The sequence below is a fragment of the Vicia villosa genome, linkage group LG2 (assembly GCF_029867415.1).
Source record: "Vicia villosa cultivar HV-30 ecotype Madison, WI linkage group LG2, Vvil1.0, whole genome shotgun sequence".
NCBI lineage: Eukaryota > Viridiplantae > Streptophyta > Magnoliopsida > Fabales > Fabaceae > Vicia > Vicia villosa.
In genome coordinates this window covers 176,583,208-176,607,492 of record NC_081181.1, presented here as the reverse complement: position 1 = coordinate 176,607,492, position 24,285 = coordinate 176,583,208, and the positions used below count along the sequence as shown (strand labels likewise).

The 24,285-nt window shown below is 35.9% G+C and overlaps 1 protein-coding gene across 1 annotated transcript in view; it reads right to left on the bottom strand.

Moving 5' to 3' along the window:
• Positions 1–1,964: 1,964 nt before the first annotated feature.
• LOC131650721 (uncharacterized) overlaps positions 1,965–24,285 on the bottom strand; it is a 24,277-nt gene continuing 1,956 nt past the window's right edge. Inside the window, exons 2-6 of the mRNA XM_058920420.1 lie at positions 8,401–8,802; positions 5,373–6,406; positions 5,114–5,283; positions 4,020–4,983; positions 1,965–3,977 (exon numbers count right to left, since the gene is read on the bottom strand). Of these exons, the coding sequence (XP_058776403.1) occupies positions 1,965–3,977; positions 4,020–4,983; positions 5,114–5,283; positions 5,373–6,406; positions 8,401–8,802 (4,583 nt within the window). The remainder of the gene's footprint in view (positions 3,978–4,019; positions 4,984–5,113; positions 5,284–5,372; positions 6,407–8,400; positions 8,803–24,285) is intronic.

Sequence of the window (24,285 nt, the reverse complement as noted above, 5' to 3'; positions counted from 1 at the left end):
AGTAAAAGGTATATTAAACAAAAAGTCATTGCAAAGTTGTATTGTAAATAAGAAAAAGAAATAAATAGTAAAGAATATATTAGACAAAAAAAGTCATTGTAAAGTTGTAAAGAAAAATGTTCTTAAATTATAATATTGTATTGAAATTGCAAAGTAACCATAATTAGAGACAAATATTTTTAAAAAAGTTATTCATAATTTGAGACTCTAGTATACTAGTTCAGCCCCCTAACATATGAAGATTTCCCTATTTTGCCCCCTCAAGAAATTCAGTCATCAAAATTATTGACGTGACAATTAAGAGGAGTTGAACCCAAGACCCAATACATACAAGAAAACCCTCTTACTACTAAGCTGTAGCTTTGTTTTTAGCATGTAGTTGCCTTATCTAATATAATAGTTTATGAAAACATTTAAATAAGTTTAATTTAATTTAGCTTATAATAAAACGTTATTATAAACTAAGTTTAATTTATTTATCTTAGCTTATAATAATAATATTATAAAAACGTTATTATAAACTATATTATAAACTAAGTTTAATTTAGTTGCCTTAGCTTATAATAAAACGTTATTATAAACTAAATTGATTTAGTTTTAATTTAAATGAATTTAACTAGTTTTAATTTAACTATTTTAATTAAACTAGTTTTAAAATAATTAATATAGTTTTAATATAATTAATTTAGTTTAGTTTTAATTTAGTTTAAATTTGATTTATTTTTAATTACATAAAATAGTTTAAATATCAATGTTAATACATTAATATTTAAAAAATATTAAATATCATTTATATTTAAAAATGTTAATATTTAAATAACTTTAATATTTAAATTACTATTTAAAAATAATGTTCGTATAAAGAAAATATTAATGGGATAATAGCTAAATTAAAACTAAACTAAAACTAAATTAAAGAAAATTAAAACAAATTAAAACTAAACTAAATTAATTATAATTAATCAAATTAAAACTAAACTAAATTAATTATATTTAATCTATATTAACTAATTTAAAACTAGTTTAATTAATCTAGTTAAATTAAAACTAGTTAAAATTATTTAAATTAAAACTAAATTAATTTAGTTTATAATAATTTAATTTAGTTTATATTTTATAATTTAATTAACTTTAACAGTAAAATAAATATTAATTATTAATTTATAATTTAACTAATATTAATTAATAACCTTAACTATTAACTAATATACTAATAACGTTGTAGCCTATTGGTGAGCCGGTTTTCTTGTATGCATTGGATCTTGGGTTCAACTCTCATTGGGACCCATTTTGTAGACTGGATTTTTTTATGGGGCAAAATAGGGGAAGGGCAAAATAGGGGAATCTTTATATGTTAGTTGACGAATTGTAACTTTTTTTTTGGCAAATTTTTCAACTACATCCTATATGGTAGGGGAAAATATGTATTAACCCTATTATTAATTATTAAGTATGGTGATAGTTTTTTATTGAGTGACCATATAACAACTCATATCTTAATATGACCGTTTAATTTACTAAAAAAACTAGGGGCCGGACATGAATTTTTTTTTTTAATCTCTTTGACGTAGAAAGTTATCATGGATCTGGACAAAATATATGGTATAGGAGTGAAATTTTGTCTTTCACTAAATCATGTGATAATTTTTTGTCCCAGACATAAATGATAAAAAAAAAAAGAAGTTAAAATACATTTTTTTAATTCTCTCATTGTTTAATATTTTATTCACAAATATAATATAAATAATTTATATATTTATAAATAATATTAAAAATTATAATATTCTTATCCGACGCATCAATATATCAAACAAAATAGAGTAAAAAAATCTCTCTCTTCATCATGTTTCTCCTTCATTTTTTTTTTTTGGAATAAAGGATATTTTATTACCAAAAACAATCAAAATACACCGATCCGAAGATCCAGGTGATGCATTATGCATCCATATAAACTAGTTCTCCACTTAAGGTGATATACTCATTGTTTCTAAATTAACATGATGTCTAATTCTCTTGTGTAAAGTGCTGCGAATACAGATATCTTGAACAATCAATTTCCAAAGGTGCAGATCACTGGGTGTATGGTTGAAAACCATGTCATTACGTTGCCTCCAGACGCCATACACACATTCAGTCAAGGCTATCTTCAATAAATCTCTGCGCCAACCCTTTCTTTTTGTCTCAGCTATAGCCCATGTCATTTCTTGATTCCAGCCCAGGGGAATACGATGATAGCCAATGAAGCATAACACCTTGCTCCAGGTCTGCCTTGTATCAGAGCACTCAAAAAATAAGTGGTTTAAGGTTTCTTCCTTGTTGCAGAAAACGCATTTATCATCGATATCACTACCATGTTTCCTCAGTCTATCCTTAGTACTTAATCTGCCTAGCAGACTCAGCCATAACACAAATCTTGCGCGAGGTTTAGCAAAATTCTTGCACAACAAAAAATTCCAGTCAACTTGTCCTCTATCTCCTCGAATCTCATCATAGAAGGAAGCAGTTTTGTAACTGCCAGTTAACATGCAAGTACTCCATGCTGCAGTCATCTTTATTTTATCCCTGCATTTAAAAACATTAGCTAAGATCCAAGAACAATTCTTATGCTGCCAATCCAGTGCATCAGCATGTTTTAAGTAGTATGTATTGACCCACTTCACCCACAGTTTGTCTGCCTTAGCCTGTATGTTCCAGAAGAGTTTGCCCATGGATGCTATGTTCCACTCCTTCAATGATGTAATATTCAGTCCCCTAGCTCTCTTTGGGTTACACACACTATCCCAAGTAACTGGTGCTTTCCTTGTGGCCTCAGCATTACCCTTCCAAAGGAAACTCCTACACATAGCCTCTATATGCTTGAGTACTCCTTTTGGAATTGGGAAGACATTCAGCCAGTAGGATGTGACTCCAAACAATACACTTCTAATGAGTTGATATCTGCCAGCATAGCTTAGCAGCTTGGCAGTCCAGTGTTGGATTTTGGCAAGTATTCTATCCACAAGGGTCCTGCAATGGTGAATGGTAAGCCTTCTACTAGAGAGTGGAACCCCTAGGTATTTGAAGGGGATGCTTCCAGCAGAGAAGCCAGTGATTTGTAGTATTTGTTGTTGATCAGCCTCCTTAATGCCTCCACAGTATACCTTACATTTCGCTTGACTTGCCCATAACCCTGTAGCCTCTGAAAATTTATGAAATTCTTGCATCATAGTCTGGACAGAAGTTGGGTCTCCCCTAGAAAACATCATTAGATCATCTGCAAAGCATAGATTAGTGATGCCTAACTTCTTACATTTCGGGTGAAAGTGGAAGCTAGGTGTGTATTGTAGTTTTCTCAAGCTTCTGTGCAAGTACTCCATAATGAGCACAAAGAGAAGGGGAGAGATGGGATCCCCTTGTCTTAAACCACGTTTAGCTTGTATACTAGGGCTAGGCTTACCATTGATCACATATTTATATGAGACTGTCCTGACACAGATCATGATCCAATCAACAAATGTAGGAGGGAAACTCATTTCTCTCATTATGCTCTCCAAGGCATGCCACTCCACAGTGTCATAGGCCTTCTGTATATCCATTTGTATTGCACATCTAGGGGAGATGTGCTTTCTACTATAGCCCCTTAAAAGTTCATGAGCCAAGATGATGTTATCCTGAATAACTTTGCCTGGGATAAATGCAGACTGACTATCATGTACTATCTTGTTGATGCATTTGCTGAGCCTCTTGGTAAGAATCTTTGAAATAATTTTATACACAGTCGTGCAGCAGGCAATAGGTCGAAGGTTCTTCACATTCTTTGCCTCAGGTGACTTAGGAATCAAGGTAACTAGTGCACAGTTAAGTGCAGGATGCAATCTTTTCTTCTCAAAGAAGTCTCTAATAGCTGAGCACACATCCTGTTTAATAGTGTTCCATGCTGCTTTGAAAAATCTGGCAGTATAACCATCTTCCCCAGGAGCTTTATTGTCTCCAATACCCTACAAAGCCTCCCAAATTTCATGCTCAGTAACAGATTTGACCAGGTCCATTCTATCCTCTTCAGCCAGTTGACTTCCAGTTCTCAAGGCAACAATATCCACATGTTTCAATCTGTGAGATGTAGTGCCAATTAAACCTTTGTAGAAGCTCAGGATTTCCATCTCTATGTCTTTATGCTCAGTCAGGATCTGGCCAGTGCTGTCTTCTAATTTTTGTATGCCAGTCTGTTTGTTTTTTCCTTTCACAATTGCATGGAAATATGAGGTATTTCCATCTCCAAGCTGCAGCCAGGTGACCTTGGATTTCTGTTTCAGTATTTGTTCTTCACACTCAGTCTTTTGTATCACTTCCTTTGACCAAAATTGAACCTCTTGTAGATAGTTTATATTGAAGAGATCCTGTGCCAGTTTCTGCTCAACTTGTTCCAGTTGTTGTCTTGCATTCTGAATATCTCTTACACCCTCTGTCACCTTGTGAATCAGCCTTTTGAGCTCAGGTTTGAGTCTCATAAGCTTATGCCATAATTGGTATTGAGGTTGCCTTGTACTTCTGCTATTCCAACTATTAGTAACAATGTCACCAAACTGTGGTTGTTCTGCTATGCAATTCAGGAATTTAAATTGCCTGTGGGCCATTTGTTCTATCTCTCTTCCAGCAATTTTAACTATAATAGGGGAGTGATCTGATATATGGGCTTGACAGAATTCAACATCACTCTTGGGATACCGTAGAAACCAACTAGCATTGCAGATAACATGATCAATTTTTGAGTAAATTAAACCATGGCTATGCTTGTTAGACCATGTAAACCTACTACCTGTGCTATCATGTACAAACAGATCACTAGTGGACATCATTTCTTCCAAGTCACTCAATTCATGGCTCTGCACAGGGTGCCCTCCAACTCTATCTCCAATTCGCATCACATTGTTAAAATCCCCAAGAATCATCCAAGGTTCTTGAGTAACTTTGAAGCCTATTCCATAGAGTCTTTCTTTGGGCCAACTGATTGTGGGCATATACAATGGTAAGCCAATACTGGAAATTCCCTAGAGAGTCAAGTACCTTACAATGTATATGCTGGGCTGAATCTTCAATAGGCTCAACATTCATAACAGTAGGGTCCCAGCCAAACCAAATCCTCCCATTAGTGTGTTCCTTGTAATTGTCAATCCACTGCCATTTAGTAGAAATTTTTTTTCTAATTTTATTAGCATTTGCCTCTTTAACTCGAGTTTCCAAAAGGCCAGCACAAGACACCTTATACTTCCGGAGATGGGCTGCAATCTCCACATGTCTTGCTCTCTTATTCAAGCCCCGCACATTCCAAACTAACATAAGGACACTCGATCTGAATCTCCTAGGCCATGTCCACAACCTAGGATATCAAATACATTTTGAAAATTCACATTCAAGCTATCAGTATCTATCTCCTTTCCCTTGCTTTTGTTTGAGGATCTCACCTCTATCCATTCCTTAGGGTCTTCATTTGCACATCCTGCTACTACTGTTTGTTCAGCATTCTTTTTCTCAATTGGCTGTTGTTTTGGCTTTGGTTCCCACCTCTGTTCCCCTTTGACAGGTTCCTTGGTAGTGTTTTCTTTGCACTCATGCCCAACCTTGTTGCATTTAGTACAGAATTGTGGTCTCCACTCATATTCCACATCCTGTCTAAGTAGCACCCCAGATGGCTCTCGAATGTTGATGTATTGTGGCAACTCCTTTGTTACATCTATCTCAATAAGCACCCTAGCATACGAAACACGCAATTTCTTGGCAGTACACTCATCAGTCATAAGCGGCTTTCCCAGTGCACTAGATATCTTTCCTATACTTTTTTCACCCCAAAACATCAGTGGTAGCTGAGGAAACATAACCCATAGGGGTAGAGTTCTAATCATGTCATCCAGCATTTTGAAATCAGCTTTCCATTCATGAAGGAACATAGGTTTCCTATGAATGGTATATAGCCCCCTCACTAAGACCATGTCTCTATCACTCTTCGAATTGAATCGAATGATAAAGTAACCTTCATTGTTGTAGTATAGCTCCGGCAGGGATATGAAATTCCACATGTTAAGCATAAATTTCCTAACAGCATTCATGGAAAGATCTTCCCCTATAACATACATCACTAGAGAATTTTCCCAATATTGAAGTTCAGAGGCAATGTCCTGAGTGTCAATACTAACTTCAATTTCCCCATTCACTACATCAGGAGCTGTGTACGATATTTCTATACCATTTGAAGGAACACGGTTACCTTTGATTATCTCCACCCATGGTAGAGGCTTCTCTGGTATCGCTACATCCTTCTTCAGATCTGGATTTGTATGTACGCTTGCTTCCCCAATTGCTGCAAGACTTGGTCTCTCTTCAGTCACCTTCACTGTCGTGTCCAATTTCCTGTGCGTGTTACTACTACTGCCTGTGAGTAATGAAGACGATGGTGTGAAAACATGAACCACCGCCGGTGGTGTTCGCGCCGCCGTTTTGCGTGGCCGGCCACGTCCTATTCGCCCTAATCGTCAGAGCGTTCGACTTAAACCATTTAACTCCGTAAATACATTTACGGAAGCGTATAAAACACAATTAATTTCATCTTATATTCAGTTTAGCAATACTTTCGTTTCTCCTCCATTTTATTATTAAATATTTTGATTTAAAAATATCAACATTTTATCTATCAATAAAAAATATTACATTATACTATTATGTAATGTTTAATATTATTCTATTCAGTACTTTTTATTTTGCAAATCAAACTCACTCATATCATGTCATACTCTTTGATTGAGTCACGATATAAAATCATATAATATGATCGTTTAAAATATTTATATATTGTTTTCGATTAAATTAAAAGTATTCAACCATGGGCATTTAAAATAAACCTAGTCAAATAGAAGATTTTACTAATTTTTAAATAAATTTAAACAAAAATATTTAAAATTTTTTTTCAATTATTTATTATTATAATTTTTCTTGTTAAAAATGTCAACTTTTCAAAATACTTTAAAAGATTCTTAATTTTTTATTTTACACATTTATTATATATTATTATTTTTCTTAAACTATATAATTTATTAAAGAACATAATTGTTATACTTTTCTTTTATATTTTTGTAATAAAACTTTTAACATTTCTCATTTTCAGTTTCTGTTTGATTTGGTTTTAGTATCGATTTGATTAATTTGTCATTAGTTTGGTCCCAAAACTATTTGAGCAACACAAGTTGATTCACTAATTAAACATAATAGTTTCTTTATAAGTTATATAATTAATAGTATATCGCATCCTTTAAATAAGTCGTAAAACCGAATAAACTACGTCTTCCCCAAGTTTCTACCCCATTGATCTTTATCTTTGGAGAGATTAGTTCCTTGAATTACAAGGAGGAACACTTCTTCCTAAAATTTCATACCAAGGTACCTTCTACCCTAATTGTGACCTTACCAATATTCATATCCTTTTGATTTGAAATAACGTAGAGCATGTGGAACCTAACCTTTAATAGAATAGTCCTCACCTAAGTGTCATGCTAAAAGGAGGTGAAAACGAGTATCTCTTATCTTAATCACACTATCCCTTTAACCATCGTGCTATAGGGATTGTGGAGTAACAACTTTGGATGTGTAACACCCGATGCCGAAGAAGGCGAGGGGTGGTTGCACCGCATGTAACACCTAAGACCAAAGAGGGCAAGGGTGGTCGCCACATCGGAATGAGAGGGATCCTGAGGCTGTGCAGGTGTGTGACTGCATGGTTGAAAGAAAGCTTATAAGGATTGATAGGTATTACCTATACCAACAAGATATATGCATCTTCTTTTCGGTAGCCCGTTCCATAAGAACTCCACAGTTAAGCGTACTTGACTTGGAGCAATATTGGGATGGCTGACCTTCTGAGAAGTTTCCTGGAAAGCGTGTGAGTGAGAAAAAATCATGCTGAAAAGACCCGTGTTGGTTTGTGGGGTCAGCCGATAATCACGAAAGCTGTCTGAGGCGTTACACATGGTATAAGAGCCATACCTCTCCCAGTACGATGTGGTTCGAGGACGAACTATGCGGAAGCTGGTGGACATGTAACACTTGAGGATACTGGAATTGTTTTGGGTTTAATTTCACCATATGCTACCTTGAGTAAAACAAAATATTATCATGCAACAAAAAGAATTTTGTGTTATGTTGATGTTACAATATTAACATCTTATATCTTTTAAAATTAAGATTGAAATGGTAAAATAGTTTGCTGAATAACAACAACATATAAAAAAATATATTATTTGGCTATTTTATTAGCACACATTGAAAACCCTAATTTATTAGGCCAAAAGCTTCCTATGATTGATTTCATAAGCCTTAACTATGTGAGTTGATTAACCGATATAAAAGCAACTTCACTAATAACAAAGATTTTACTGTTTTGATCTTTAGTTGATAGATCCTTATGTTTCCCTTCATTTTGAATTACTTTCTCACAATCCCCAGGCCCATTACCAGCAGCTTTTATATCATTTTTTGCACTTTGAGGATCCTTATCAAACTCACCCAATGCCCTTTTGAATGCTTCAATAATCTTAGGGTAAATTTGCTGTGCACATTCTGTAATAGCTAGATCACTGAAATAGACACTTGCCAGATTGACCATATAATCTTGAACTGCATTTGACTCTTTTACTGCCAGCTCCAAGATATACTTGGAGAGATCATCATAGTTTGTTGCTGAAATGATCCTTGAGTCGGATTTCAACAACGTCAAGCAAATATTGGCATCTTGAACTGTTAAAGAGCATGCAGTTTCATACAAGGGCGCAGATAATGCTGGAGCAGCAGAAAAAAGTATGAGAGACAAGAAAATGATGAACAAGGATGATGAGGATAATATGGTGTGTCATACCCCAAAATTTGCCCATGCCATTTTCCATACACAAAATCAAATCAAAAGACAAAGCTCCTATACAAATTCTCCTATACAAGGCTCTGAACTAGGGTTTGGGTCATTCAAAGGAAAATCACGGAATCAATGGCTCAAGATGGTTCCATAGGGTCACCAACATCCCAAAGAATCTCCATGTAAAGTTTCAAATTAATCAGAGCAAATTGAGTCCCTCAAAACTTGATTAGGTCAATAGTCGACTCTCAAGGGCAAAATGGTCATTTCAAGTCAAAATACAGTCAAAACTCAAGATATTTGGTCAACAACATCCTCATAACCCTAAAACCATCATTTGATCAAGGGTTGATCATGATGATGCAAGGAAAGATCAGAAAAGTCAAAAGGCAAAAGTTACTATTTTGGGCATGAACTGAAAAAGTCAACCAAACTTTGAAAATTCGCCAAATATTCATACTTCATCAGAAAAATTCCCACCAAAGCTCATGTTGAAGGGAATTCATTCCTCTATCCAATTGTCCAAGAATTAGAGCCCATAGATCAATGGTTCAAGAGATATGGCTTCATACATTATAGGTCCTCTTCAAAAGTCAACAAAAAGACACTTTCTTCAAAAGGTCATAAAATGAGAATGAAAAATGATTTTGACATGGAACCAAAGACATTGGTTAGAGGACTCTCTAAGGTTTCCAAAAAGTCCAAGAACACCCCCATACCTCAAAAGTTGAGGGAGATATACCTTGTCAAAGTTGGCTAAATTTTGAAGAAGAAATGTGAACAAAAGAGCTTCAAAATGAATTTTCTTGCAAAGAGGCCCAATATGTTTTGGCCCAAGCTTGTTCCCCAAGTCATCTAGAAGCTCTAATTAGAAGGCCACGAAATTTTGATTAAAATTTGATTTTTATATGAATTAACATTCAATTAAGTCATGATTTAATCAAATATTTAGAAGGAAAATTGAAAAGATTCGATTTATCTTTAATTTCAATCAATCCAATCCTCAAATATATCCTGTAATCATCATAAATTCGTGCACAAAAAGATTGGTAAAAGAAGATTGAAATTGAGCCATAATCAAGGAAAATTTCTTCATAATTTCAATCAAATTTCCATCATATTGAATTCTTGATTCAAAGAGATTTCCTTCATTTTTATTTAACCTAATCAATCTCATATATATACTGACCAAGACCAAACCCTTGAGGACAAGATTTTTGCAGTCAGAAAACTCAAACTCGAGCTCTAAAAAACTCAAAGAAATCCAATTCGGTTTCTTGCTTACAGAGAGATTCAAGAGTTTTTAAAGATTCAAAAAGCTTCCTGAGGCATCAAGGAAGCTTTCCCGATCAGTTACAAGGCCCAGAACCTCAAGAACACGCGAGCATCCCACTCGGTTTGTCACTTCTAAACTTGAATCGATTTGCATCGTACATACATTGTCATTCAAAATTAATTGCATATTCGTGTTTATTATCATCTAATGATTGTTTCTGGAAAGTTTGGTGAGTTTTAAACGTGAGAATCCGGATCCGCCATGTTAGGGTTCTTACCTTGAATTTGGGGGTTTTCGTTTGAGGAATTTTTAGGCCACAAAGCAGGTACCCACGCATTCGTATGAACGAGACGGATTGATTAGTGGCATCGCGCCGAATTTCTGTATGCGTTTGCATGTATTCGCTATTTCGCAGGTATGGAAGATGGAGTTTTTTACAACGCCATTGCCAATAAGCGCTGTAAAAAGCGCGCTGCTGAAAATCCAAGGTTGAAGACGACCTCGTGTCGTCGTGTGATTGGCCCATTCAAATGGGACGCGCGCGCATCTTTTAAGTGGAACAGCTGGATCCTGTGCATTACGATGCACACGCTATCATGTTCTCTCTCGTTCCTGGCCTTACGATCTCCTTAATTCCAGATCCAACGTGCATCAACCTGCGAGTCCATCATGCTCCACAGGCGAGCGCTACACTGAATCAAAAGTTACGTATTTTGTAATTTTTTTTTTATTTTTAATTACACAACCTAGTTTCGATTTTTATTTATACTTATATATATATATATATATATATATATATATATATATTAATTTCAATATCTTTTTTTTCTTATTAATAATAGTAAATTATTTATTTGTTTTAAGAACTTTTTTATATATGATAAACATTTATTTTACATGCTTATTTATTTATTTATAAATGTAATTATTTATATATTCATTTAATTTATTTTATCTTTAAATCATTAAAAAAATAATAATTATTTTATTTTAATTCCAAAAAATTCCAAAAAAATTATTTTTTACTCAATTTAGTCTTTTGCCTCGATTTAATTAATTAGGTCGCAAGACCAATAATTAATTAAATCGATTTACCATTATATTCCATTTGAATCTTAACCAGGATTGATAATACACTGAAGATATCCCCTCTCTTTCTGCCTTGTCTTTTCAGGGTTACTTCCGAGGTTTCCTCCGACTCTAACCATATCAGATCAAATCCAAATCGAAGCTAAGTATTATTTATTAATCATTATTAATTTATTTGCCTTTTATTTTATTAGGGTTAACCCTGATTGTCTCTGAACTAATAATGCACTCACTGTACTTTGCCTTCTTGTTCTTCCTCCTTTTCAGGTTTATCAATTGTCAAAGCTACGTCATTGGTAACCCTAAACCCTAACCTTTTATTTTTCTGTGTAATTATTACTTGTGTCAAACCCCATTGGGGATCCGCTGGTTTCATTGTCCCCTTCCCCTTTATTACTTTATAACTGCGTGGTTAGTAATTTAGGGAGTGCAACTCGTTAATTGAATTAGAATAACTAATTAAAAGATAAATATCTGAATATAATCACGTGATTGTTGCACACACGCACCCTTTTGGGGTAACCTCCCTGTTGCCTTGTTGCCTGTTGCCTGTTGCCTTCGTGTTTTTTTTTGCAGAATAAGCCATGTCCCTCGAATACGAGGATACCTCAGCCTGTTGCCTCGATAAAAAGGTCATGACCCTAATGATGCTGCCTTCGATACACAAATGACCTCGACCCTCGGATGTTGCCTATGGAAAAAGGCTGAGGTATCTTCTGGCTGCCAACGAAAAGGCTTATTCTGATCCTTGCCTTAGACTACCTGCCTCTCTATGGCATGGGACAGTCTTTTGGCAAAGGATGCTTCGATGACCCTTCAACCTCCAAACGAAAGGCTTCCTGCCCTCTTATGGCAAGGATAGACCCTTTCATTCTGAAAGGCAAAAAGAGACCTATCATCTGAGTTTAAGGTAATTGCCCCTAATTGCCTTGCAATGCTCAAACCTTTTATTATATTCTTTCTCATAATTTTTCAAAAGGGCAACGCTTATTCACAAGCTAAAGTCCCTATTTCTTTCATCTACATTTTCTAAACAAACGAGCAAGCAAAGCAATTAAGAGCCCATGGAAAACCATGGATGCAAAGGGTGCCTTACACCTTCCCTTTGCATAAATTACCCCCCCCGAACTTAGATTTCTTTTAAAAGGTTTTTTTCTGTTTCTTTTTGCCTTTCCGAATATTGTTTGGATAAAATAAAAGTCGGTGGCGACTCTTGCTTAACCGCGATATTTCGATCGATAAAGTCAGTTCACCGTATTACAGAACTGGCGACTCTGCTGGGGATAAATTTCGATAAAAGAGGGGTTACCTTAAAAGTTTAGGATTCACTTTAAATGTTTTCTATTGTTTGTTTTGCCTGTTTTAATTTCCAAGGCTGTTTTGGGAATTCTACTGTGTGAAAGGTCCTACACCCGGATCTAGTGTACCTTAAGTATGTGGCATGAGACCAGGGAAGCTGTACGACATGTATCGTTATGGTTGAACTGGTGGCCACCGTTAGTGCGACGCTTTGGTTTGTCCTGATGGCCCTTGAATCTGATCGAGGAGACATTTGGCTACCGCGTGGTGTCATGAGCACTAATTCGCCTTTAGAACCTTAGTTGAACTTGACTTTGGCTTATAAGAAGTAGCGAGATGGCTGGCTTCGGATTCCTGACTGGAGCCGGTTGATACTCGATGCTACACTCATTGAGATTGGACTCAAGGGATGCTTTTGGCTGGCCGATTGAGTGCTATGTTGAGACAATGCCCACGAGAAAGATCAGGGATATGAGCACCATAGAACCTGGTTACTTTTTAGGACAGGATGAACCAACTAAACGAAAGGAAGAAGGGTACATACCTTTGGACCACGTGCAAGCCTAACCATAAGGCAAAATTGTGTGACTTGTGTGACCTGCGTGACTTGTTGGTGTTTGCTACTAACCTTCGTTTCCTTGCAGGTTTTGTTAAAAGGACTTGTTTGTCCTTACTACCCCACACTATGCCTAATGAACTGCATTCGCATAACATCATGACATCATGACATCATAAGCATAACATGATTTAACTAACCCTTTCAAGGATCTTAGGAATTTAGGACGCACAATTTCAGGTGCCCTTATCAAAGGTTGACTTCCTAATCAAGGGGCAAGAGGATTTATTTTTCTCTAGCCGCATACCTTCCAATTCAAAGACACAGTACCTAATCAAAGGGCAAGAGGATTTATTTTCCTCTAGCCATGTGCTTTCAAATTCAGAAGTATCACGAATCAGAGGCGATGACCCACTCGATATGGTGAGCTTGATTCTCAAAGAAAGACGTTCAAAGACAAAAATCAGATTTCTTCAGACAAAGACGCGACCAAATCACTTTCTAAAGTTGCTATCTAAATTCCTAAAGATCCTTGAAAAACATTGCACCTGCATTCATAACATCACATCACAGGTTTCTACCACAGGTTTCTCACCTCCTCGCTGTTTATTTCAGCATCATGAATCTCGAGCAATCAGTCAAAAATCTTCAGGCTCAGAACAACCAGTTCCAGAAAATAATCTTTCACTTGGCCAAGGGGCAAGAAGAATTAAAGGCACTTCTATTCGAGAAGGAGAAGAATCAACATAAGCATCAAGGTGGTAAAGATAATCGGAAATCCAAACCCAAGCGATCATTCACTCCGTTGCACATGCCGATGTCTCAAGTTCTGCAACAACTGCTCAATCAGAACTTGATAACCTTACTACCTTCATATTCAATTCCTACAAATCCTGCTCCTGGGTATAAGTACCATACGAGATGTGCTTATCATTCGAATAGTCCTGGTCATGACACAGAGGATTATGGACCATTGAAGCATAAGATCCAAGACTTAATTGATGATAAGATCATTGACTTCAACTCACCTGAGGAACCTCATATGGCTAATGCTGGGAACAATCGGAAAGGTCACAATGAACCCAACCAATCTATGGGGACAATTCTGATCTCTACACCAGTTCCACAACAAAGACGCAAGTCAGATGCACCTAGGCGTCAGTTCACGAAGATCAACATGTCACTGGCTCAGGCATTACAACATTTGTTGAAAGCAAACTTGATTACTGTGAGGGGTCCTCCTGTAAAGCCCAACACTTCCGCTCCTAGCTATAAGCCCAATGCGAGGTGCGCATACCATTCCAATAGCCCTGGACATGATACAAATGATTGTTGGCCATTGAAGAACAAGATTCAAGATATGATTGATGCTGGTGAAATTGAATTCCCTCATCCCAAGACTCCTGTAGTGATCACTGCTCCCATGCACAATCACGACAAGACTGATTAATGTCATAGTGGATGAACTTTAGATCTTTAGATTTACTTTCATTTGCAATTTCTATTCTGTTTGTTTAAACATTCAAATTATGATAGACATTATCTGTTTTAATAATCATCATCAGTGCATTGCATATGATTGTCTTGAATGAATAATTTCGTTATCACTCTTTTTAAATTATGTCTTTATTCTGCATATGTTTTTGTGATACTCAACTCCTGCTAAAGTTGAATACCTTTTGAGGGAGGATAACGAAAACGATACCGCAATCTCATACAGTATGCTTTTGAGCAGACTATGCTGACGATGTACAGGCATTGTTTCAATTCCTAAACAGTGGAGATATAAGGATGTTAATCCCTCGTCAACCCCCTTGAGCCTAAGAAGTAGAAGTTTCTTTTTTGTACTAAAACCCGTGATCATAACCTGGGGCAGGGTAGTTCTCAGTTAATTTGGCTGTGCATTCTATTTTAAGAGAATCATTCAGTACACCTTTCAACAAAGGTTTCAATCACAAGCGTTCATCCGCACACATCAAAGAAGTGTTGGAGATGCCAATAAAAAGCCAATGATGGTTCATCAATCATTAAGCAAGGCAGTCAATATCTTTCAAAAAGAAAAAAAAATGAAAAAATATATATACAATGAAAAGCCTGCTAAGTCAAAAAGAAGACTTAGGCAAAAATCAAGGCATCCCGCTGACTGTAAACTCAAGATAGACAGTTCAGGCAAAAGTTAGGGATATCAAAAAAGATGAGAAAAGAGAAGTCAATAAATTCTCGAACAACACAAAGTTGTGACTAACAAAAAGAAGAAATGACCGCCATCTCAAAAGTTCTCTTTGCTTGTGAACCATCAACATTATCAAAAGCACAAATCCAAAAGTCTCTTGGAACCCGAATGCGTAAGTTGAATTAACTGAACTTAGGACCGAAGATCATCACGAAGAGGGGTGGGTACAAATAAACTTTGAGCCTTTATCCTTTGTTTCTTAAACCGTGAACCAAGCCACGTTACAACCCTTGAAAGTCCTAATTGAAGCATGGTTAGTTCGAAAGCATATTGTCGCCTAAAAGGTATCCCGACTCCTTAAGGTTTACTACAAATGTTAAGTTGATATCCTATTTTTACAAACATCACATTGTTACAAATAGCATGTTTTTACAAATATCACGCTTTTACACCTCCTGTTTTAATTTTTTTTTTCTTTTCAAAAACTCAAGACAGACGTATGCATTGCATCTCATGAATTCATTATTAAACATATTCTGCTACATAATTTCAAATATTAGCAACAGAAAGAATTTGCACAGGGTACAACTAATGACTAAAAGTTATCCCGACAGACAAGATTACTCCGAGAAGCAATGTCTCCTACGTATACAAGGGGCATGGCATGCGTTGCCCAATCAATCTGGGACAACCAGGTCAAGATTCAAAGAATCTCTCAAATGCCAAACAGTCAAAGACATACATCTCAAGATGGTTTCAAATTATGTCCCGATCAATCTGGGGCAATCAAACCAAGATTCCGAGAATCTCATGGATGCTCGAACAATCAGGGGCATGCATTCAAGTATATCTAAAGCTACTCCCCAATCAACATGGGACATTGTCTTAAACCTATGAGTACTGGGGGCATATCGCCCATAGTGTACATCTCATAAAGTCCTCGCAAGGCGAATCTTTCCAAAGTTTCCTACTAACTGGGGAAAATCTATGCAAGTTGTTATACCCCAAAATTTGCCCACATATTTTTCAAGAAAACTCCAATCTGAAAATTAAGGGTCTCATATAATCATGGATTTTTATTTCAACAAATATCCTGACATATGAAATACTTAGTTTTTAGAATTTTTCTTACAGTATTTTGGCTTGCAGTTGAATTTATTCTTACGCAAACGCCAAATACTGTTTATTATTTCACACATGCTATTTATTTATTTACAGATAAATGGTACTGACACAATTGGTACAGAGTTAAATCTTTTTGCAGGCGCAGAATCAGGAAACTCAGACTGTACTGGTAACAAGTAGATTATTATTATCTTTTGTTTCCCACTAATTTTTGTACTATATTCCATTATTTGCAAAAATCTTTTCAAATCTCTTTTTCAAAAATCAAATCTCTCTTTTTTCAACACTATCATACTCTTTCTTTCAAATCTTACTTCCACTCAAATTTTCCTTTTGTACGGAATCACATCATTCCCCAACGTCTCTTTCCTTCTTTCCATTCTATAAATACCTCTCATTTTCTTCCATAAAATCTCACATCAAATTCCAACTCATCTTTCAAATTCCTACCTCATATCTATTTTCTCTTCTTCCCTAACAAGAATGGCAAAGTGGATAGAGACACTGTTTCTTACAGTCATCACCATTGCTACGGTGATCATGACTTTCTTCTGCCTGCATAGTCCTGAAGAGTGTGGACCTGCAATGGTTGCACTCCCAATCATCTACATGTTATTGTTCATAGCATGGGTCATTAATCGTCATTCTTAAAATTTGCCGTATTTCTTATTTCTTAAATGTACCGTTTATTCGTCGTACTGTTCAATATAGTATGTAATATTTGTACTGTCAGTATTAAATGTTGTACTATTTGTCATAATATTGCTTAATTACTAAGATAATATCTTGTGTGTTTTCTGCCAGTCAAATATTCCTATTTCTGTGCATTAAATGATTTTCAGGGGTATTATCGGTAATTTTGCCCGCATACCGTAAATATTAGTTATTTATTATGTCTGTGTTTTTCTAACAAGTCATGTAAATAAACTTTCATTTTTTACATAAAACAAAAACAAAAAAACAACAAAAAAGAAAATTAACTTTGACTGTTGATTTTTCACTCTAACTGCTACATCAATACCTGAACAGTCAGTCGACAGCCAAACTGCTGGCAGTACAATTCTCAGTGTTTTGTACCATCAATCAAATCAATCTTTCACAATTCAAAATTCCAAGATCTTTGTGCTAGAAGTCTTCTGAATATCACGCGATTAGCAGAGACTCAACACTGCACAAAAATCAGGTACGCTTAACTGTCTCCTACACAAACAGTCCCTAATCAGGGTTTTTCTTGTTTTTACAGGAGCAACAAGTTTTGAGACCTCAAATGGATTTCATACACATCCATATATCTCAAAGTACCATCATACAAATTTTCAAACTTCAATTCACTCAGACGCACCGTCAGCAGCTCAAACAGTCAACAGACGACCCGTTTGACCAAAAAAGTCAACAGACAGTCAAAAATGAAATTTTTTGTCAAAGTCCATATTTTGTCAAAGGATTCATCATTTGATCATTGGATGATCATAATTCATCAAGGAAAGATCAAAAATCAACAAAACCCTAAGATTCAAAATTAGGGTTTTTGCCTGAAAAGTCAACTCAACTTTGACTGATCATAACTCTCTCATCCTTCATCCAAAAAATTCAAACCAAAGCTTGTTTTGAAGGAAATTCAATTATCTTTCAAATGCCATTGATCCCATGGTCATTGGATTCACCATTTGAAAAATATGATCAAAAACATTACAGGTCATTTTCAAAGTCAACAAAAAGACACTTTTTTCAAAAGGACACACAAGGAGCTTCAAAAATCATTTTGACATGAGACCAAAGACATTGGTTAGAGGACTCTTTGAGGTTTCTAAAAAGTGCAAGATCTCCTTCATATGACAAAAATTGAAGGATTTACACCTTGTTGAAGTTGGCTAAATTTTGGGAAAATGCATGAAATCAACATTGTTCAAAATTGCATTTTTTCCAAAAGGGGCCAAGTTTTCAGCATTCAAACATCATTTCCATGTTACTATGGGCCTCCCACGACCAAGACTAAGCCCATACCTTTTTTATCCATTTTTTGCATGATTTTATCTTACTTTAAGATTAAAATTAAAAGGAAAATGCATGGATAATGGTAGCTTAACTTCCAAGCATGACTCACCTCAAAGAATCTTCATCTTTCTGCAGAGAATTGAAGGACAAGGCAGGTGCATTGAAGGCAAGATGACTTGGTCAAGAATTCAAGCTTTTTTATATTAAAAAATGCAAAGTTTCAACAAAGGCAACTAAGGCACATCTTAGCTTCAATTCTAAGCACACATAGCTTATAAATAAGCTATCTTAGTTCAGTAACAAGAGAGACACGAATTCAGAGCTATGCTTATGCTTGTACCATGCTTGTAACACTTTAAAAATTTCAAGGAAATTCAAAATTCGAATTCTGAGTTTAATCCATTTTCAATACAAACTAAACACTTAAACACTTTCCTCAAGCATTACTGAACATATCTCAATCATTTCCAAGTCTTGAAACCTCATAAATCGAGCTACCTAGGCCACGGTTTGTTCAAACTAAAATCAACTTATATCTCATCATTCACGCACATTTAACAAGATGTAGATGCATAATTGTGTTTGGTTTGAAGCTCTGGTCGTTTCTGGAGCTTCAATTGGACTTTAATGGTTGTTTGTAGCATATACCATTTTAGGGTTTTCTTAGCTCAAAATTAGGGTTCTTCATTAGGGCCAAAATTAAAACAAATTAAGGGCAGGGTTACATTCAGTGGAACAAGACGAATCCAATGGTACCATCGCGCCTGATTTTTATGCTTGTTTGACCCTATTCGTTATTTTGCAGATTTAAGGTTCACTTACAATAGCGCTTTTTTACAAAAGCGCTGTAAAAGGCCTTGTCTGAAGGTTGAAGACGATGAGGTGTCTCCCCCTCATTGGTCCAGAAGCGCGCGCGTGTTTTTTAAACTTTCCACTAATCCAGTGCTTTGCAGGTGTACTGATCACCACGTGCCTCAATTTCTGGACCATCTGATCTCATTTAATGAATGATTCAACGCGCCAGATCACTCTTCCCCACCATGCGCCCTCACTGATTACCACACAGGATCAGTATCCTTTTATTTTCTATTTTATTTTAATTTCTTTGTTAAATTAATTTAAAATAGTTTTAAAAATCCAAAAAATACACAAAAAATATTTTTAGACTTCTAAAATAATATATTATTTTCTGAAATAAAAATATTTTATTTTCTTCAAAATTTTAATATTTTTGCATAATTAATTAGTATATATTTATATATTTGCTTTTTAATTATTCTAACCAATCAAAAAATCATAAAAAAAAATTGTTCTTTGTGTTAAATATTGTTTATATATTATAAACTAATTTTGTACATATTTTGAATAATTTTCTTTTTAAGTTTTAATTATTTGTATAATTATTTGTATAATTATGTATTAATTAGCTTAATCAATTTCAAATCAAATTCCAAAAATTCCAAAAAAATTAGTTTTGTTTTAAAATTAATTAACAAATATTTTGTACATATTTTAAACTTAATTTCTAGGTTTAAATCTATTTTCATCTTTTTTTCTTCATTTTAATTTAATTAATCATGCATTAATTATAATTAAAACCAATCATAAAAATTCCAAAAACATGCCTTTTATTTTTCTTGCAATTTAAAATTCCTAGATAAATGTATAGGATGTCAAATTCATGTAAATAGGCTAGTTTACATTTCCCGCACAATCGATGTAATAGCGTAGATTTACTTTCCGCACTTTACATTTCCGCATTTTAATTTCCAGCACATATAAACTGCGTGTATGTCAAAGATAAAATTGAACCGTTAGATCACTAACTTCAAAGATAAATATCTGAATCCAATCACAATCACACTTGCACCTCTTGAGGTAATCCCTTCTCATTCCTTTCAAAATCAAAGTCAAAATTCTACTGTTTCGAGTACAAAATCGAACCTTGCTTTTATATCCGGTGAAAGGATAGATTTTTAAAGGAAATAGGATAAAGACCTTACAACTCAGGGTAGACCTCCTAGTTTGCTTGCTCAAATCAAAACAAACAAAATTCTCATACACTGTTGATTTTTCAAAACTTTCAAAAAGACAATACTTTGTATACATCCAAACACGGGTTATTACAAAGTTAACGTTCTTTTCAAAACATCTTTCGAAAGATAAACAAGCATTTTGTATACATCCACACACGGATCATTACAAAATTCAATTTACAAAGGTATTTGAAACCACATATGAGCAATTTCAGAGCAATTGAAAAGTGATCGAAAAACAAGTGAGCTAAGCAAACTTAAGAGCCCATGGATAACCATGGATACAAAGGGTGCTAACACCTTCCCTTTGTATAACCTACCCCCTTACCCAGAATTTCTTAAAGGTCTTTTTTCTGTTTCTTTTATAAACCTTTCCTTCATTGGATAAAATAAAAGGTCGGTGGCGACTCTGTGATATTTTCAAAAAAATGCGAAAGCATTAAGCGACAAAAAAGAGTCAGTTCACGTATCTCTACAGATCAGAGGTATGGCCCGGTATTAAAAAAAATCGGAGGTCCACAGAACTGGCGACTCTGCTGGGGAGATACTTTCAAAAACAAAATGTTTTCAAAAGGGGTTACCTTAAGAGAATAGATCACTTCGATGTTTTCAATTGATTGACTTGATTGCTCTATTTTTCAAAGGCTTGCTTGGGTATTTTGCTTGTGTGAAAGATTCTAACCCGAATCTCGAGATACCTTAAGTATATGACAATAGACCAAGGAAACTGTACGGCATGTACCGATACGGTTGATCTGGTAGTCATCGTTAGTGCGATACTTTGGTTTATACTGATGTCCCTTGAAAACGATCAAGGAGTATATTAGGCTTCCGAAATGTCATTAAACACTAATTTGTCTTAGAACCTTTTTAGTTGAACTTGACTTGTGGCCTATTAAGTGGCTAGCTTTGAAATTGATCGAAGTTAGTTATCCTCGAGGAATATTTTGATCGGCCGCTCGAGCGCCGTATTGAGATGTTACTTCCAAGGATCATAGAACCCGAATCCTATTCTAGGACAGGTTTAACCAACTCAACTTCAGTGGGGAGGGTATCACCTATCAGCTCCATGCAAGCCTTTAAACCTAAGGCTATTGTTTGATTTGTTTTTGTGTGCCACATGTTTGCATCATAAGCATATCATTTTTGCACCAGACACTTCAAGGATCAAAGAGTTTACCTTTGTTTTTGCAGGTAATGGCTCCCGCCACCAAAGATTACATCCGAATCAACATCTCAACGGTACCGTCTGAACTAAAAGACTTAGTGTCAGAATTCCCCAGGAATGTTCAATTCACCGAAAGGCATGGTCACCTACTCCATTTGGTTACCTCAAAATTTGAAGAAGACATGATACGGGTCCTGTTCCAGTTCTTTGACCCTGAACATCATTGCTTTACCTTTCCTGATTACCAGTTGGTACCCACTTTGGAAGAATTCTCTGAACTAATGGGATTGCCTATTCGAAATCAATTGCCTTTCACTGGTTTAGAAAGGATTCCAAAACCTGAAGTCATTGCTGCTGCTTTACATCTGCGGAAATCAGAAATCAAGTCCAATTGGGAAACAAAGAGTGGAGTTAAGGGTTTACTTGCCAAGTTCTTATTGGAAAAGGCTCGACTACTGCTAGAAAACAAAAGTTATCCAGCTTTTGAGGAAGTTATGGCACTTTTGATCTATGGGTTGGTTTTATTCCCTAATCCCGACCAGTTCATAAGTATACACATCATCAACCTTTTCCTAATCCGTAACCCGGGGGGTACCAACATTGCTGGGAGACATTCTACATTCTCTACACACTCGTACCATGAAGAAACGAGGAACTCTCATGTGCTGTATACCACTACTGGCTAGGTGGTTTACATTTCATCTTCCCCGATCAGTGTTGAGAAATGAACAAAGAATGCATTGGTCTCGCAGGATTATGTCTTTGTCTCATTCAGATATCCGGTGGAACAACTTCTTTCAAAGAGACATTACTATCATTGATCATTGTGGAGAATACCCTAATGTGCCACTCCTTGGCATCAAAGGAGGCATCACTTACAATCCCTCTTTAGCTCTACGCCAATTCGGATATGCAAGGAGCAACGGTCCTCGTGACATGATTATCCATGGCATTGTGTTTGATTACGAGAATGATTCTCATAGACACCGACGAAGGTTCATACATGCATGGGGCAGTGTCTATAGAATAGAAAGCAAAACTCTGGGGCAATGGAATTCTATTCCTATGGAACCTTACCTCAGATGGGTCCGCACTCATGCTCAGAAACTCCTTATGCCATATCCTGCTGTTCTACCTGTGACTATTGAACCAGAGGTCGAAGGATATGAACCTCAAGTTATTCTACACCCGGACATGCCAACTGACCTAGAAGAGTTGCGAAAATCTTGGGTTCAACTCAAAGAGGAAAGAGACACCTTCAAATCATACTGTCAAGACTATGAGAGAAGGATATTGGAGCTCACCGGACAGCTTCAAGAAGAACAGCGGATCAACACATTCCTGGGGGCAAAGAGGAAGCGTCCACGGGAGACCTGAAGGATCATTTGTTTTATTTCTGTCTTGTAAGCCCAAATGAGGCAAAGAAAAAAGAAGCAAAAAAAAAAAAAAGGAAATAAATTGATTAACTAACGTTTGTTTCTTCTTTAACAAATCTAAACTCTAAGATCCTTGAAACATTGCACACACATTCCACTTCATGCATTGCATATACATTTCATACATTGCATTCATATACATTGCATATACATTTCATACATTGCATACACATGGCATCCAGTCATACACATTGCATAACAGGTTCACATGACGGATTTATCATCTTCTCGCTGTTTATTTCAGTCAGAAGAGATGGAATCCGAAATGAGCATCAAGAATCTCGAAGCACAGAATGCCCAAGTGCAAGTGGCAATTCTGGAACTGGCAAAGGGGCAGCAAGAATTGAAAGCCCTGATAATCAAGAAGAAAAAGAAGCCCAAAGGATCTGTAGGTGTGAGTCACCTGAGAAGAAAGATCAAAATTCCAGTCAAAAAGTTCACAAAGCCACCGATCCCTGAAACAGTCGGTGATGATGAACAAGAAGACAATCAAAGCAACCAGGGTTCTGCTAAACCCTCTCTCTCTTCAAATGAAGAAAATGATCATTCTGGGGACGAACCGGATAATGAAAAATACCAACAGCTGGAAGACCGTATGAAAGCTATGGAGATACAAAAAATACCTGGCTTAGATTTCAATGATCTAGGGCTCGTCTCGGATGTTGTTATCCCTCCAAAATTCAAAGTTCCTGTCTTTGCAAAATATGATGGAGTTTCTTGCCCGAAACTACATCTGAGATCCTATGTGAGGAAGATACAACCTCATACAACAGATAACAAATTGTGGATTCACTTCTTCCAAGAAAGTCTGTCGGGTACACAACTCGAATGGTACTACCAGCTGGAAAATACCAAGGTTCATACTTGGGAAGAATTAGCTGCTGCTTTTTACAAACAGTACCAATACAATGCTGATCTTGCGCCAACCCGTACTCAACTAAGGGGCATGTCTATGGGACCAAAAGAAAGTTTTAAAGGATATGCACAAAAGTGGAGAGATATGGCTGGAAGAGTTCAACCACCCTTATCTGATCGCGAACTAGTTGACATGTTCATGGGCACTTTAACTGGCCCTTTCTATAGCCATCTGCTGGGAAGTTCATCATCAGGTTTCACTGACCTGATACTGACCGGGGAACGTGTCGAAAGTGGCATTCAAAATGGAAAAATTCAAATAGGTTCCTCCTCTGGTACTACAAAAAGGCCCATCAGTGGGAGAAATGAGGTCAATGCAACACAAATTCAGAAAAGTCGCAAAAG